Source organism: Oncorhynchus gorbuscha, linkage group LG01, assembly GCF_021184085.1.
Source record: "Oncorhynchus gorbuscha isolate QuinsamMale2020 ecotype Even-year linkage group LG01, OgorEven_v1.0, whole genome shotgun sequence".
NCBI classification, from domain to species: Eukaryota; Metazoa; Chordata; class Actinopteri; order Salmoniformes; family Salmonidae; genus Oncorhynchus; species Oncorhynchus gorbuscha.
In genome coordinates this window covers 87238469-87254869 of record NC_060173.1, presented here as the reverse complement: position 1 = coordinate 87254869, position 16401 = coordinate 87238469, and the positions used below count along the sequence as shown (strand labels likewise).

Here is a 16401-nt window from a genome sequence, read left to right as displayed (position 1 = left end):
ATATAGGTTCCACTTTCAGAGGTACATCTTTTACAGTTAGGAGACATATCTGTTTTCATTCTATGGAGTCTCAAAGGAGTATAATAAAATTTGTACAAAAATGTGTAATTAGATTCCTTAATTTTTACACTGGTAGAGGAGCAGTATACCCTGTCGCAAACCTCCGCCCATAACTCATCACTGATAGTCAGACCAAGGTCCTTTTCCCAGATTATTTTCAAAGGAGTAAAGGAGGAGCCTATAGATGTAAGATATTTTGCCTTTAATGGATTGTGCTGTGACAAGAAAGGTTTCAACTTCATTCAACTGAGTTCTAAACCTCCTCTTGGAGGTAAATGAGGAAATTACATGTCTAATTTGAAGATATTTTTTTTTTAAAGGGATCTTGGCACATCGAATTCACTGCAGAGCTCATGAAAGGATTTCAGTGTAGTGGTTTTCTGATGAAATAGGTCTGAAAAGGTCCTGATTCCTAGAGTATGCCAAAGATTAAAGTTGGCATCCCTCAGGGCTTTTGGCAAGTCTGGGTTGCCTACTATAGGCGAGTGAAAACATATTTGGGAGGAAATGCCCAGGTATTTCTTACAGTCCCTCCACGCTAGTAGGGTGCTGTAAATCGCAAAGGTTTTGGCTATGTTGCCCACTTCACTAAAGTTATTATTGAATATAATTGAGCTTAAGGGCAATGAACCACAGGATTGGGCTTCTATCTGAATCCACGTTGACTCTTGTCTGTTTGTGATCCATGTTAGCATGTTGCAGATTTGGGCAGACCAGTAGTACAATTGAAGGGAGGGAAGGGCAAGACCACCTTTAGATTCAGGTTTTGATAAAGTGGAAAACTTGATCCTAGGTTTTTTATTGCCCCATATAAATTTGGTGATGCTTTGGTTAGTTGTTTTGAAGAAGGAAACTGGGAGATAGCATGGGAGCATCTGAAATAAGTAGTTCAGTCTAGGGAGGACGTTCATACGGATTACATTAATTCTTCCTACTAAGCTAATTGGGAGGGAGATCCAGGTTTGGAGATCGTTCTTGATTCGATCCAGGAGTGGAAGATAATTTTCCTTAAAAAGGCTATTCAGATCTGGTGTTGTGAAGATCCCGAGGTATTGAAACCCCTGTGTTTTCCATTGGAAAGGACAAAGTGTCTTCATAGAGCTGGTGAGTGTAATATTGAGAGGGCAGACGGTGGATTTGTTAAAATTGATCTTATAACCTGAAAACTTGCCATACTGAGCAATTGTGTCTAAAATGAGGAGGGATTTCTCAGGGTTGGATATGTAGAGCAAGACATCATCCACGTAAAGCGAAATCTTGTGCTGCAGGCCACCTGCAGAAACACCCATAATACTTGGATTGCTCCTTATTAGCTCTGCCAGAGGCTCCGCCCCCAACAAGTAGAGCAGCGCGGACAGCGAGCACCCTTGTCTTGTGCCCCGCTCCGGAGGGAATCTGTCAGAGTTCAGTCCATTAGTAGTCACCATGGCATTTGGATGAGAGTATAGTGATTTGATCCATTTAATAAAATTTGGGCCCATATTGAACTTTTCTAAGACTGAAAACAGAAAGCTCCACTCCATCCTGTCAAACGCCTTCTCAGCATCCAGTGAAGCCAGCAGGACAGGGGTCTTTTGTGTGTTTACTTGATCAATAATATCAAAAAGACGGCGAATGTTATCAGAAGAGTATCTGTCTCTAATAAATCCAGTTTGGTCCGCTTTTATTATTTTGGGAAGAAGAGTGTTTAGTCTTTTGGCGAGCAATTTGGTAATTATTTTATAGTCAAAATCCAACAAGCTTATGGGCCGGAAGGACGAGCAGGATAGGGGGTCCTTGTCCTTTTTTAGCAACACTGTAATGCGAGCTGTGTGCATTGAGTCTGGGAGAACTCAGTTTTTGCAAAAATCCTCCAGCATTGGCATGAAGATAGGGCTGAGCTGAAAAAAAGCTTTGTAGAACTCTCTGGGGAATCAATCTGGGCCTGGGGGCTTATTAGGTGGCATGGAGGTAATTGCCTCCAGGATCTCCTCAGGAGTGAAGGGGGAGTTGAGATCTTCCTGGTCGGTCTCTGATAGTTTAGGTAGCAAGATTCCCTCTAGGAAAGAGTGGAGTTCTGCCTCTGTGTTTTCTCTCAGAGGTATATAGTTTGCAGTAAAAATCATGAAAAGTTCAATTGATCTTTTTTGGGTCATATGTGACCTCGTCCTCTGCTGTTCGGATAGCCATGATTGTACGCTCTGACTGCTCCTTTTTTAATTGGTAAGCAGGCAATCTACTGGGCCTATTGCTATACTCATGGTATTTCTGTTTAGTAAATAAAACTTTTTTTATCTCCCGAGTGTAGTCCAAATTCAGTTTGGCTTTGGCTGCTTTAAGATGACTCCAGGAGGTGCTGTCTAGGGATTGTTTATGTATTTTTTCACAGCATTCCAGCTCCCTCTCGAGATCTAGCATGTGTGCTTCCATTGCTTTTTTCTTAGAGGAAGCATATGCAATTAGATGACCTCTTAGTGTGGCTTTAGCAGCGTCCCACATTGTGTCCGGAGAAACAGGAGAATCTTTATTGTCTTGTGTGTAGTTGTCTATCCATGTAGTTACCAATGTATGGAACTCGTCATTTGATAGCATGTAGGTGTTGAATTTCCAGCTCTTTGACCTCGGGATGTTTTTGCAGAGGTCAAAGCGGAGGTGGACAAAGGCGTGATCTGAAAGTGCTATGGGTCCGATTGTACAAGTGGCTGAATTTATGAAACTCTTTGGGATAAAAATGTAATCTATACGGGAGTAGGTGTTATGGACATTAGAGTAGTATGTATAGTCCATAGATGAGCTATTATTCTCTCTCCAGATATCTATCAGGCCCATCTCTTTAGTAAGAGAGTTCAACATCTTTGCAGATCTAGGATTTGTGGTGGGGACTTGAGATGATTTGTCTAGGGTTGGGTTAAGGGTACAATTAAAATCTCCGGCCACCACGCCAAAGGAGACACAATGCTCATTGAACAGGGTTATAATTTTTGACATGAAGGCAGGAGTATCTGTGTTAGGGGCGTATATGTTTAATATAGTAATTGGTTGACCATATAGTGACCCAGTTATCAAAATAAATCTCCCCTCCGGATCAGATATATTTTTGTCAATTATGAATGGAACATTTTTATGGATAAGTATGGCTGTACCTCTACTGTTTGATTTGAAAGATGAGAAATACACCTGTCCCACCCAAGCTCTGTGGAGTTTGGCATGTTCAGCATCACAGAGGTGTGTCTCTTGTAATAGCGCAATGTCTGCTTTTTCCTTTTTTAGAGCACATAGTATCTTTTTCCGTTTTGTTGCATGCCCTAGACCATGGCAGTTCCATGTCAATAGATTTAAGGTACTAGTCATCGTCATCGAGCAGTAATCAAACTTTAGTGCAAGTCATCGCTGGGTAAAAATGGATAGTAATTACAGCTGCGTTCACATAAAAGGAAAATAACTGGTGTACATAAAATAATAATTTCTGAACACCCCAGCCGAGTTCCCAAACAACTCGACACATCCCGTTGGATCAATAACCCCCCCCCCCCCCGCTCAGTCTCAATTCTGTGTTCCGAATAAAACAAAAACCGGGAACAGTTAGCAACGCACAACGTCTCCCTCTCCCCACCAAAGAAATGCCTCATCCTCTCCACCCCGCATTGAGTAAATAACACAGTTGCCCTCATCCAGACCACAGTAAAAGAGGGGAGAAAAATAAAATCAATAGCCCAGCCTACATATACCTCCCCCAAGGGACATAGGGAACCCCAGGTAATAATAGCAACAACAAAAAAACAGAGAAATAAAAGTAGGCTGAAACATTAGTAGGCCTAGGTTAGGCTATACAGCCCATCCCTCTCACTTAAAGGAAAATAAATATAAATTGGATGGCTATAATGACATTTAGGGGGTGGGTCTCTGGATATCGGCTATATGTCGTCTTACCTCCTTTAGTAATGGCATTAATCGCATTTAGTCATTGGTCTGTTTCTCATTGGCCAGGATTGTCTTTCAAAAAACGTTTTGCCTCTTCGGGAGTTTTGAAGTGTCGCAAGGCTCCTTGGTGAAGAATCCTGAGCTCGTTTGGGTATTTGAATCCCCTGAAGATGCCTCGGTCAATGGAGTATTTCTTCACTTAGCCAAATTCACTGCGCTTTCGTCATATTCCAGCTGACAGATCCTAAAGCGAGTTTGGCGTTTCCCACTGTGATGGTGTTGTTTTTTGCCGCCTGTAGGACTCGTTCCTTGTCGGTGAATCTTAGGAAACGTATGGTGATTGGGCGCGGTGGTTGTCTGGCTGCTGGTGGGGGCCTCAGTGCTCGGTGAGCTCTCTCGAGTTCTATGGGCCTGTCGGTGGGCAGGTGGAGCCGCTCGGGAAGTTTGTCTTGCAGGTAGCGGATCAGTGGTATGTTTCCCTCTTCTTTTTCGCCCAGATTGAATAGAACACAATTATTCCTTTGCCCCCTGTTTTCCAGGTCCTCTGTTTTCTCTTCCAGATGCTCGATTTTCTTTTTAGCATATGCTATTGTTTCCATGGCATCTGTCAATAAGTTTTCCATGGATAGAATTCGCCCCTCTGCCTCGTCCAGGCGCCCCGCGTTTATGGTTATCTTGTTGTTGATGTCAGGCAAAGCGTTTTCCAGGATTGTCACCTTGCCCCCTATCGCACTGAGCTGAGAGTTAATGGCATCTAATTTGGTGTTTAGTTCTGTATACGTTGGGATCTCAACTCAGAAAGGATGTCTTCGACAGAGTCCGAGGTTGGCATTCGTTGTGCCTCGTGGGGGAGCGGGTTCTCTTGCTCCTGGCTAATGGCGCTAGTTTTTTCTGAAGCTAGCTTCTTCTTGGAGGCTTTTTCCGTCGCTAATACTCAAGTCTGGGTAAAAATGTCACCTGTAGTGTCGCCTTTTGTAGCCGCCATGACTTTTTCTTACTAAAGCTAAATGAGTTTGAACTTGGAGTGGAGGTAAGATTAGGAATTGGAAACTACTTGTGCGGAGCTCTTAGTTCATGCGGCCATCTCGTTCAAGGGTCACGTGATCGCTGCCCACACGTTGTCTATAGGATTGCTTGCCTACGGAGCTGTGAGGGGAACGGCACCTCAGTACCTCCAGGCTCTGATCAGGCCCTACACCCAAACAAGGGCACTGCGTTCATCCACCTCTGGCCTGCTCGCCTCCCTACCACTGAGGAAGTACAGTTCCCGCTCAGCCCAGTCAAAACTGTTCGCTGCTCTGGCCCCCCAATGGTGGAACAAACTCCCTCAGGACGCCAGGACAGCGGAGTCAATCACCACCTTCCGGAGACACCTGAAACCCCACCTCTTTAAGGAATACCTAGGATAGGATAAAGTAATCCTTCTCACCCCCCCCTTAAAAAATTTAGATGCACTATTGTAAAGTGGCTGTTCCACTGGATGTCATAAGGTGAATGCACCAATTTGTAAGTCGCTCTGGATAAGAGCGTCTGCTAAATGACTTAAATGTAAATGTAAATGTGGGTCTGTGATGGCCACTCAAATACCTTGACTTTGTTGTCCTTAAGCCTTTTTGCCACAACTTTGGAAGTATGCTTGGGGTCATTGTGTGTAAAAATAGTGTTTAACAGGATTTTGTAACGACTACCTCATCTCTGTACCCCACACAAACAACTATCTGTAAGGTTCCTCAGTCGAGCAGTGAATTTCAAACACAGACTCAACCACAAAGACCAGGGAGGTTTTCCAATGCCTCCTAAAGGACACCTATTCTTAGATGGGTAAAACATTTTTTTAAAGCAGACATTTGAATATCCCTTTAAGCATGGTGAAGTTATTAATCACTCTTTGGATGGTGTATTAATATACCCAGTCACTACAAAGATACAGGCGTCCTTCCTAACTCAGTTGCCGGAGAGGAAGGAAACCACTCAGTTATTTCACCATAACTTTAAAGAAACGTTTGTTTCAGAGTTTAGTGGCTGTAATAGGAGACCTGAGGATGGATCAACAACATTGTATTTACTCCACAATACTAATCTAATTTACAGAGTAAAAGGAAAGGAAGCCTGTACAGAGCAAAAATATTCCAAAACATGCATCCTGTTTGCAACAAGGCATGAAAATAATACTGCAAAAAATGTGGCAAAGCAATTAACTTTTGGTCCTGAATACAAACTGTTGTGTTTGGGGCAAGTCTAATACCACACATTACATTACAGAATACCACTCTCCATATTTTCAAGCATAGTAGTGGCTGCCTCATGTTATGGGTATGCTTGTAATCGTTAAGGACTGGGAAGTTTTTCAGGATAAAAAAAGAAACAGAATGGAGCTAAGCACAGGCAAAATCCTATTGGAAAAACCTGTTTCAGTCTGCTTTCCAACAGACACTGGGAGACAAATTCACTTTTCAGCAGGACAATAAGCTAAAACACAAGGCCAAATATACACTGGATTTGCTTACCAAGATCACATTTACTGTTCCTAAGTGGCCTAGTTACAGTTTTGACTTAAATCTACTTGAAAATATATGGCAAGACTTGAAAATGGTTGCTTAGCAAAGAGCAACAACCAATTTGACAGAGCTTGAAGAATTCTGAAAATAATAATGGGCAAATATTGTACAATCCAGGTGTGGAAAGCTCTTTGAGACCCAGAAAGACTCACAGCTGTAATCACTGCCAAAGGTGATTCTTGTCACGCCCTGACCTTAGAGATCCTTATTAATTCTCTATGTTTGGTTAGGTCAGGGTGTGACTCGGGTGGGAAAGTTTATGTTTTCTATTTCTTTGTTTTTGGCCGAGTGTGGTTCCCAATCAGAGGCAGCTGTCTATCGTTGTTTCTGATTGGGGATAATATATAAGTTGTCATTTTCCTTTTGGGTTTTGTGGGATCTTGTTTTCTGTTTAGTTTCTTAGCCTTACAGAACTGTGAGCTTTTGTTTTTTGTCTTTGTTATTTTGTTTTGGTGTTATTTTGCTGCGCCTTGGTCCACTCTTCATTCTACAAACGAGAGCTGTTACAATTCTAACACGTATTTATTCAAGGGTGTGAATACTTATGTAAATTTTATTCTGTATTTCATTTTAAATACATTTGCAAATATTTAAAAAAACATGTTTAGTTTGTCATTATGGGGTATTGTGTGTAGAACATATATAAAGACATATATTTAATCCATTTTGAATTTCGACTGGAACACAATAAAATGTGGATTAAGTCAAGTGGTATGGATACTTTCTGAAGGCACTGTATTTGCACCTCTGTAAACTTCTTGTGAAATGGTTTAAAGATCAGCACAGTAAGGTTTGTGTTGGGGAACTTGTTTTTAAGGTTCTGAACTCTGTGTGCAGGTATATGGGGGATAGGTGTGGCCACTCAGAAGGTGAACCTGAACCAGGTCCCCATGGGGCGGGACATCAACAGCCTTGTCTTCAGGCATGATGGTTCGGTGTACCACAACAACGAGGAGAAAAACCGCCTGCCTGCCAACAGTCTTCCACAGGAGGGGGACATCATGGTGAGTGGACTGGTTTGTGGAGCGCAACAAAGTCATACTAAACACACTCAAGGTCTATATAAAGTGTCAATAAACATGAGCTATAACAACTCAAGCAAGGAAAGCACATGGCATACTTGACAAACATAGGCATATTATTATATTCTAATAAACAAAAGGAAGTCCTCAACTCCAGATACTCAATAATGCATCCAGGTAATGAAGGGAATGAACTTCAAAAGGTAAGAACTATAACCTAACAGTGCAAATATCATGGAACAGCTATATGGAAACTCCATTATCATGGTACTTCTTAATGGTAAGCTATGTATGTTATGGCAAGTGTAATTAAAACTTGTATCTCTATGGTAAGTGGTGAAATAAGTATAACTACCGGTAGTTATAATTGTGATGGCTTAGCAGATAATATGAAAAGATGATCAGTCTTTACCTAGCTAAAAGAGAAGGAATATAATATCTGGTGTTTACAGGAAACTCATTCTACACCTTTTAGATGAAAATGACTGGGGTGGGGGGTTATATTTCACCCATAGGCAAAGAAACTCAAAAGGTGTGATGATTGTAACGGCGTTCGTCTGTTGAAGGAGAAGCGGACCAAAATGCAGCGTGGTGGTTACTCATGTTCTTTAATGAAGAATAGCGACGATACATGAAATAACTAAATACAAAACAACAAACGAAACGCGAAAACCTATTACAGCCTATTTGGTGAACACTACACAGAGACAGGAACAATCACCCACGAAATACACAGTGAAACCCAGGCTACCTAAATATGGTTCCCAATCAGAGACAACGAGAATCACCTGACTCTGATTGAGAACCGCCTCAGGCAGCCAAGCCTATGCTAGACACACCCCTAATCAGCCACAATCCCAATGCCTACAACAAAAAAAACAATACGACAACACAATAAACCCATGTCACACCCTGGCCTGAACAAATAATTAAAGAAAACACAAAATACTAAGACCAAGGCGTGACAATGATATTAATGAACAATAATTTTGATCCAAACGTGCAAACTGTTCAAATGGATCTGCAAGGAATGTGGTTCCTTTTAAATATGCTATTGGACCATAAACCGATTTGGCTCATTAATCTATACAGTCCAAATAATGATGATCCACGCTTCTTTGAAAATATATATAATAATTTATCGATCTTACAAGCAATACATGACTCAATTATAATGGTGGGAGATTATAATACAGTTTTAAGTACCTCAATGGACCGTAAAGGAAATCGCACTACAAACTGTCACCCTTAATGCACCTCATACACCTCACGCACACAAGGAAATCCTGAATATTATGGATATATTGGAACTAGTGGATATTTGGAGGCTTAAATATCCTAACCTAGTGAGCTATACAGTACCAGTCAAAAGTTTGGACACACCTACTCATTCAAGGGTTTTTCTTTATTTTTATTATTTTCTACATTGTAGAATAATAGTGAAGACATCAAAACTATGAAATAGCACATATGGAATCATGTAATTGAAAATATGAAAATATATTTTATATTTGAGATTCTTCAATGTAGCCACCCGTTGCCTTGATGACCGCTCTGCACACTCTTGGCATTCTCTCAACCAGCTTCATGAGGTAGTCACCTGGAATGCTTTTCCAACAGTATAGTCCCCACGATATGCAACTGTTCAGGGAACTCATGAACCAATACACGCAGTCAGTCAGGAAAGCAAAGGCTAGGTTTTTCAAGCAGAAATTCGCCTCCTGTAGCTCTAACTCCAAAAAGTTTTGGGACACTGTAAAGTCCGTGGAGAACAAGAGCACCTCCTCCCAGCTGCCCACTGCACTGAGGCTAGGTAACACGGTCACCACTGATAAATCCATGATAATCGAAAATTTCAAGAAGCATTTCTCAACGGCTGGCCAGGCCTTCCTCCTGGCTACTCCAAACCTGGCCAACAACTCCGCCCCCCCCCCCCCCCCGCAGTTACTTGCCCAAGCCTCCCCAGCTTGTCCTTCACCCAAATCCAGACAGCAGATGTTCTGAAATATCTGCAAAACCTGGACCCGTACAAATCAGCTGGGCTAGACAATCTGGACCCTCTCTTTCTAAAACTATCCTATGCCATTGTTGCAACCCCTATTATCAGCCTGTTCAACCTCTCTTTCGTATCGTCCGAGATCCCTAAAGATTGGAAAGCTGCCGCGGTCATCCCCCTCTTCAAAGGGGATGACACCCTAGACCCAAACTGTTACAGACCTATATCCATCCTGCCCTGCCTATCTAAAGTCTTCGAAAGCCAAGTTAATAAACAGATCACTGACCATTTTGAATCCCACCGTACCTTCTCCGCTGTGCAATCCGGTTTCCGAGCTGGTCACGGCTGCACATCAGCCACGTTCAAGGTCCTAAACGATATCATAACCGCCATCGATAAAAGACAGTACTGTGCAGCCGTCTTCATCGACCTGGCCAAGGCTTTCGACTCTGTCAATCACCGTATTCTTATCTGCAGACTCAATAGCCTTGGTTTCTCAAATGACTGCCTCGCCTGGTTCACCAACTACTTTGCAGACAGAGTTCAGTGTGTCTAATCGTACAGCCTGTTGCCCGGACCTCTGACAGTCTCTATGGGGGTACCACAGTTTTCAATTCTCGGGCCGACTCTTTTCTCTCTATGTATCAATGATGTCGCTCTTGCTGCTGGTGATTCCCTGATCCACCTCTACGCAGACGACACCATTCTGTATACATCTGGCCCTTCTTTGGACACTGTTAACTAACCTCCAAACGAGCTTCAATGCCATACACTCCTTCCGTGGCCTCCAACTGCTCTTAAATGCTAGTAAATCCAAATGCATGCTCTTCAACCGTTCGCTGCCGGCACCGGCCCGCCTGACTAGCATCACCACCCTGAGCGGTTCTGACCTAGAATATGTGGACAACTACAAATACCTAGGTGTCTGGCTAGACTGTAAACTCTCCTTCCAAACTGATATTAAACATCTCCAATCCAAAATCAAATCTAGAATCGGCTTTCTATTTCGCAGCAAAGCCTCCTTCACTCACGCCGCCAAACTTACCCTATTAAAACGGACTATCCTACCGATCCTCGACATCGGCGATGTCATATACAAAATAGCTTCCAATACTCTACTCAGCAAACTGGATGCAGTCTATCACAGTGCCATCTGTTTTCAGTGACTGGAACGAATTGCAAAAATCGCTGAAGCTCGAGACTAATATTTCCCTCACAAACTTTAAACATCAGCCATCTGAGCAGCTAACCGGTCGCTGCAGCTGTACATAGTCCATCTGTAAATAGCCCACACAATCTACCTACCTCATCCCCATATTGTTTTTATTAGATTTTTTGCTGTTTTGCACACTAGTATCTCTACCTGTACATCATCATCTGCTCATGTATCACTCCAGTGTTAATCTGCTAAATTATAATTACCTCGCTACTATGGCCTATTTATTGCCTACCTCCTCACGCCATTTGCACACACTGTATATAGACTTTATTTTTTTCTATTGTGTTATTGACTGAACGCTTGTTTATTCCATGTGTAACTCTGTGTTGTTGTTTGTGTCGAACTGCTTTGCTTTATCTTGGCCAGGTCGCAGTTGTAAATAAGAACTTGTTCTCAACTAGCCTATCTGGTTAAATAAAGGTGAAATAAAAAAATAAAAAATCGTAAACCATCTCAATTGGGTTGAGGTTGTGTGATTGGAGGCCAGGTCATCTGATGCAGCACTCAATCACTGTGGATTTATTGAGTGACATGATCATTCCAATTTTGAGAGATACACATAACTGAGGCGTGGCTCCAAATTGAGGCTTAAAAGTGTTTGTTATGGTGCACCATGGAAATAATTCCCTGGAACCCGAGGTAGTAGGAGCATATCACCTTTCATGCTAATCGATAACCAGGATAACTCTTCTAGCTGTTGTGGTGTCTTTACTATCATTAAATGAAGACTTTTTTTAGTTTGATCTAATAATTAGTATTACATATTTAGTATTATGTAAGTAGTATTACGCGATCAAACTGATTAATCATGTAACTGTAATTAACTAGGAAGTCAGGGGACCAAGGAAAATATTCAGATTACAAAGTTATTATTTCCTAAAATAACTTTTTTCAATAGTCTTCTGATTAATTAATTATTTACTTTACCTCACGTTAGTCTCATTCCAAACGTCATAAATGCACGAACCCAGTCTTCACTTTGAGTCATCCATACATCAATTGTCTTAAATCATTTATTTATTACTAACTAAGTAATTCACAGAAATGCATAAACAAACAAACAAAGTAAATATGGTTACAAGAAATGATAGGAGAATGTGCCCTAGTGGGCATGGCGGCTTGTTAGACAAAAGGGGGAGTGGGGTTCACCTGAGAAGTCACTACAGAGTGATAATTATAACAATTGAAATGCTAATCCTTTGCACATGAACGCTCACTCATTCGGGAACAATTGAAATCAATATATATATTTATGGTCAGTGTGTCGTCTTGATCGCTGTTGAAAAGTTTGTTTCTTTTGTAGAATTGTCCATCTCTCTCTCTCTCTCTCTCTCTCTCTCTCTCTCTGTCTGTCGTGGTTAGAGGGGATAGTTCAGAGCGACATTCATGTTGTTGTAGAATGGATGTTTCGGCGGTTGTCGTTCTTCCCGTTCAATGATACAGAATTCCTAGCTACAGACTAGTAATTAATATCTAAGACTTGTTCTTATTCTGTCGGTTTCAATAGTCTAAGAGTTTAACCACGTAGTATGGTTAAAAGATTCAGCAATGGTCTGCAACCTTTGTCCCCTCGTAATGGAGAAAAACATGGTCTACTTGAGGAATTCGCAAGATTGGGGTTTTATTCGAAATTGCCGAAAAGGGGCTGTCCCAGGATGCCTGACCCTAACTGGGCTCGTCGGCGGTCCTCTGATTTAGTTCAATTCAAAAGGGAATTGGAGTTTCCTTCATTAAACAGTCCAAAATCACATTACACAATTTTACAAACAGTAGAGAGCGGGGGATGGTGCTCGCTGTACCCAAAGAGGGCAACGCCATGACACTGTCCTGTAACACGTTATACACTGTGCACTAATGTCTTCAAATAGAAAAAGTAAACACGCCATCAAAGGCAGTTGATGATGTATGTTGTGGTTGTGCAGAACACTGGACACAAGCACTGTTTCTATGGACACAAGCACTGTTTCTATGGGCACAGGCACTGTTTCTATGGGCACAGGCACTGTTTCTATGGGCACAAGCACTGTTTCTATGGGCACAAGCACTGTTTCTATGGGCACAAGCACTGTTTCTATGGACACAAGCACTGTTTCTATGGGCACAAGCACTGTTTCTATGGGCACAAGCACTGTTTCTATGGGCACAAGCACTGTTTCTATGGGCACAAGCACTGTTTCTATGGGCACAAGCACTGTTTCTATGGGCACAAGCACTGTTTCTATGGGCACAAGCACTGTTTCTATGGGCACAAGCACTGTTTCTATGGGCACAAGCACTGTTTCTATGGGCACAAGCACTGTTTCTATGGGCACAAGCACTGTTTCTATGGGCACAAGCACTGTTTCTATGGACACAAGCACTGTTTCTATGGACACAAGCACTGTTTCTATGGGCACAAGCACTGTTTCTATGGGCACAAGCACTGTTTCTATGGGCACAAGCACTGTTTCTATGGGCACAAGCACTGTTTCTATGGGCACAAGCACTGTTTCTATGGGCACAAGCACTGTTTCTATGGGCACAAGCACTGTTTCTATGGACACAAGCACTGTTCATGACAAACTGTTCACACCTTTTGCATGTTTTAAATCTTATTTCCTGCAATTCTACACATTTTGTCATGGGTTGCAGAGAACCTTTTAGCAGTTTTAAAGCTCATTTTCTTGCCATGTCTAATGTGTATTCATGTGATTTCTGAGTGACTCAAACATTACAACAAAATGTATGGGCTAAAAAACATTAGCTGACATGGGCTAGTTGATCTGGACATTTATGATAAAGAGCTCTCTAAGGTGTGCAATGACTGACATGAGAGGAAAACTTGCTTCACTACCCAAATTCTACTATTACAACTTTCAAGAGTATGTCGAAAGCCAGACTGAGTTCCTAAACATTTTTATAATAATACTATTTTTCAGGGAGGTGGGGAAACAATACTGGCCCCCAGATGCAGTACACTTAGAGGGAGGTTCTAAGGGTTGCGCTAGATGGTGATGGACTGAGAGATCAGCCAATTAAAACCATCGAATGTTTTGTCTGCTCCTGCCATAGGCTTCCAGTCATGTCCCGTTCTGAGGCGCTCGGACACCAGATATCTCAACAGAGAGAACCGGCCGGTGGGCGAGATTATCAAAGAAATGACCACCAACATGTTCTCTAATCTAATTCTTACTGAATTGATCACTGATCAGCTGTATTGATGTTTAAATACTTCTAAAGATATGGCCTAAATGAATCAGAATAAACTGACCAACACAATCAACATTGATCTAATCAGTTGTATGTTTTCCATCTCAGGGCATCACATATGACCACGTGGAGATGAATCTCTATCTGAATGGGAAGAATATGCACTGTCCAGCTTCAGGGATCAGAGGCACAGTGTTCCCGGTGGTTTATGGTGAGTGTGTGTGTGTGTACACTGCTGCATGCACACCAATACCAAATATAAAACTATTTTATGAATGTTGTTTCTCTGAACTTTTATTTACATAATATATATTAACCCATGCTCTACCTTTTAATTCCCAGTGGGAAAAAAACAGGCTGAAATGCCTAGTAAATCTGCCACAAAGTTGTCTTTATGGTTGTGGTATTTTTCTGCCACAAGAGGGCAGTTCGTACATAGCTGAAACTGACATCCTTCTTTTTGGTTGGAAGCATATGATGTAAAAGCAATTGAACACTACTAGTTGTTGTTGTTGCAGTCAGTGAGTTATGCCTGCGAAAGTACCCTCATGAAACACTGACTGAACCAATGTTGATTTGTTGTCTCTTCTGTTCTAGTGGATGACAGCGCCATCTTAGACTGCCAGTTCAGTGACTTCTACCATGCGGCACCGCAAGGCTTCGAGAAAATTCTGTTTGAGCAGCAGATCTTCTGAGCAGCACCTCCGTATACCTCCAGACCTTTATACATACACACACACAACCCTCAGCTAAAAGTGCTCCTTGTTGCTCTGCAGAAATCTGTGACCTCTTCGTTCCGACTGGTTTGTGTATCCGTGTGTGTGTGTGTGTGTGTGTGTGTGTGTGTGTGTGTGTGTGTGTGTGTGTGTGTGTGTGTGTGTGTGTGTGTGTGTGTGTGTGTGTGTGTGTGTGTGTGTGTGTGTGTGTGTGTGTGTGTGTGTGTGTGTGTGTGTGTGTTGCGTGTTGCGTCCTGGTTACGCTCTGCTTTAATGCTGTTCTGGGTCAATGTGGGTAGTTTAGCTCTTGTTTGATGCCAACACTGGAGCAGTAAGAAAACGGATCCCCAGACAACAGTGAATGGCATAGAGTAGACCAAGTGTGGTGTGCATTTGCAACTGAAAGACAGTCAAGTCAGTCAATATTTATTTTATTCAGTTATAATCATCCTGCATTGCCTCAATCTTTTATGGGTTCTGCTTCTTTCAGAAAAGAGAGTTTAAACAATGTTAGTTGTTTTCTTATTTATATTTATTTGTTAAGCTGACACTAATGTTCAATGTTTTGTTTCCTTGATAATTTACTTCTAATTCTAGATTTAATTATATATATTTTGATTTGTTATTTTAATTATGATCTGTCTTTAAAAGTAATTTGTCACTGCTCTGATTGGCATTCCAAATATCAGCAATCTGGCGAAGCTCTGCTCATTGGCTATATTTGGGGATGTGACATTTTCCGACCCTACTGTATTTCACCGGTCAGATAAATGCATATCCTCCTTTGAAGCGTGAAAACGGTCTTAAATGTTAAATGCTTATTTTTGTTTGCACTAATGAGATGTTGAATATTAAACCAAATACAAATACAATAAAGAAACCTGTCTCTGAAAGCATTTCCTCTTTTGGGACTACTTTATTTAATATACCGCAAATGTCTAGCAACCCAAAGGTTGCGCGTTCGAATCTCATCATAGAGAGATTTAGCTACTATATAACTACTTAGCATGTTAGCTAATCCTTCCCCTAACCTAAACCCTTTAACCTAACTCATAACCCTTATCCCTAGGCTAGTTAACGTTAGCCACAAATTGGAATTTGTAATATACACTACCGTTCAAAAGTTTGGGGTCACTTAGAAATGTCCTTGTTTTTGAAAGAAAAGCACTTTTTTTTGGTCCATTAAAATAACATCAAATTGATCAGAAATACAGTGTAGACATTGTTAATGTTGTAAATGACAATTGTAGCTGGAAACGGAATATTTTTTTATTTTTATGGAATATCTACAGAGGCAAGCACAGCGAGCACCTCAGGTTCCACGCTGTTTAAAGGCACAGTCAACTTAGTGTATGTAAACGTATGACTCACTGGAATCGTGATACAGTGAATTATAGTGAAAGAATCTGTTTGTAAACAATTGTTGGAAAAATTACTTGTGTCATGCACAAAGTAGATGTCCTAACCGGTTTGCCAAAACTATAGTTTGTTAACAAGAAATTTGTGGAGTGGGTGAAAAACAAGTTTTAATGACTCCAATCTATGTGTATGTAAACTTCCGACTTCAACTGTGCTTGTCCTCTTGCTCAGTTGTGCACGGGGGCCTCCCACTCCTTTTTCTATTCTGGTTAGAGCCAGTTTGCGTTGTTCTGTGAAGGGAGTAGTACACAGCGTTGTATGAGATCTTCAGTATTCTTGGCAATTTCTCGCATGAAATAGCCTTCATTTCTCAGAATGAGAA

General features: G+C 41.5%; 1 protein-coding gene across 1 annotated transcript in view; it reads left to right on the top strand.

Annotated features, from left to right (window-relative positions):
* The window catches only part of LOC124045091 (SPRY domain-containing protein 7-like), a 22565-nt gene extending 7009 nt beyond the window's left edge, over positions 1–15556 (top strand). Inside the window, exons 3-5 of the mRNA XM_046364328.1 lie at positions 7356–7522; positions 14053–14155; positions 14542–15556. Of these exons, the coding sequence (XP_046220284.1) occupies positions 7356–7522; positions 14053–14155; positions 14542–14639 (368 nt within the window). The 3' untranslated portion in view covers positions 14640–15556. The remainder of the gene's footprint in view (positions 1–7355; positions 7523–14052; positions 14156–14541) is intronic.
* The last annotated feature ends 845 nt before the right edge of the window (positions 15557–16401 follow it).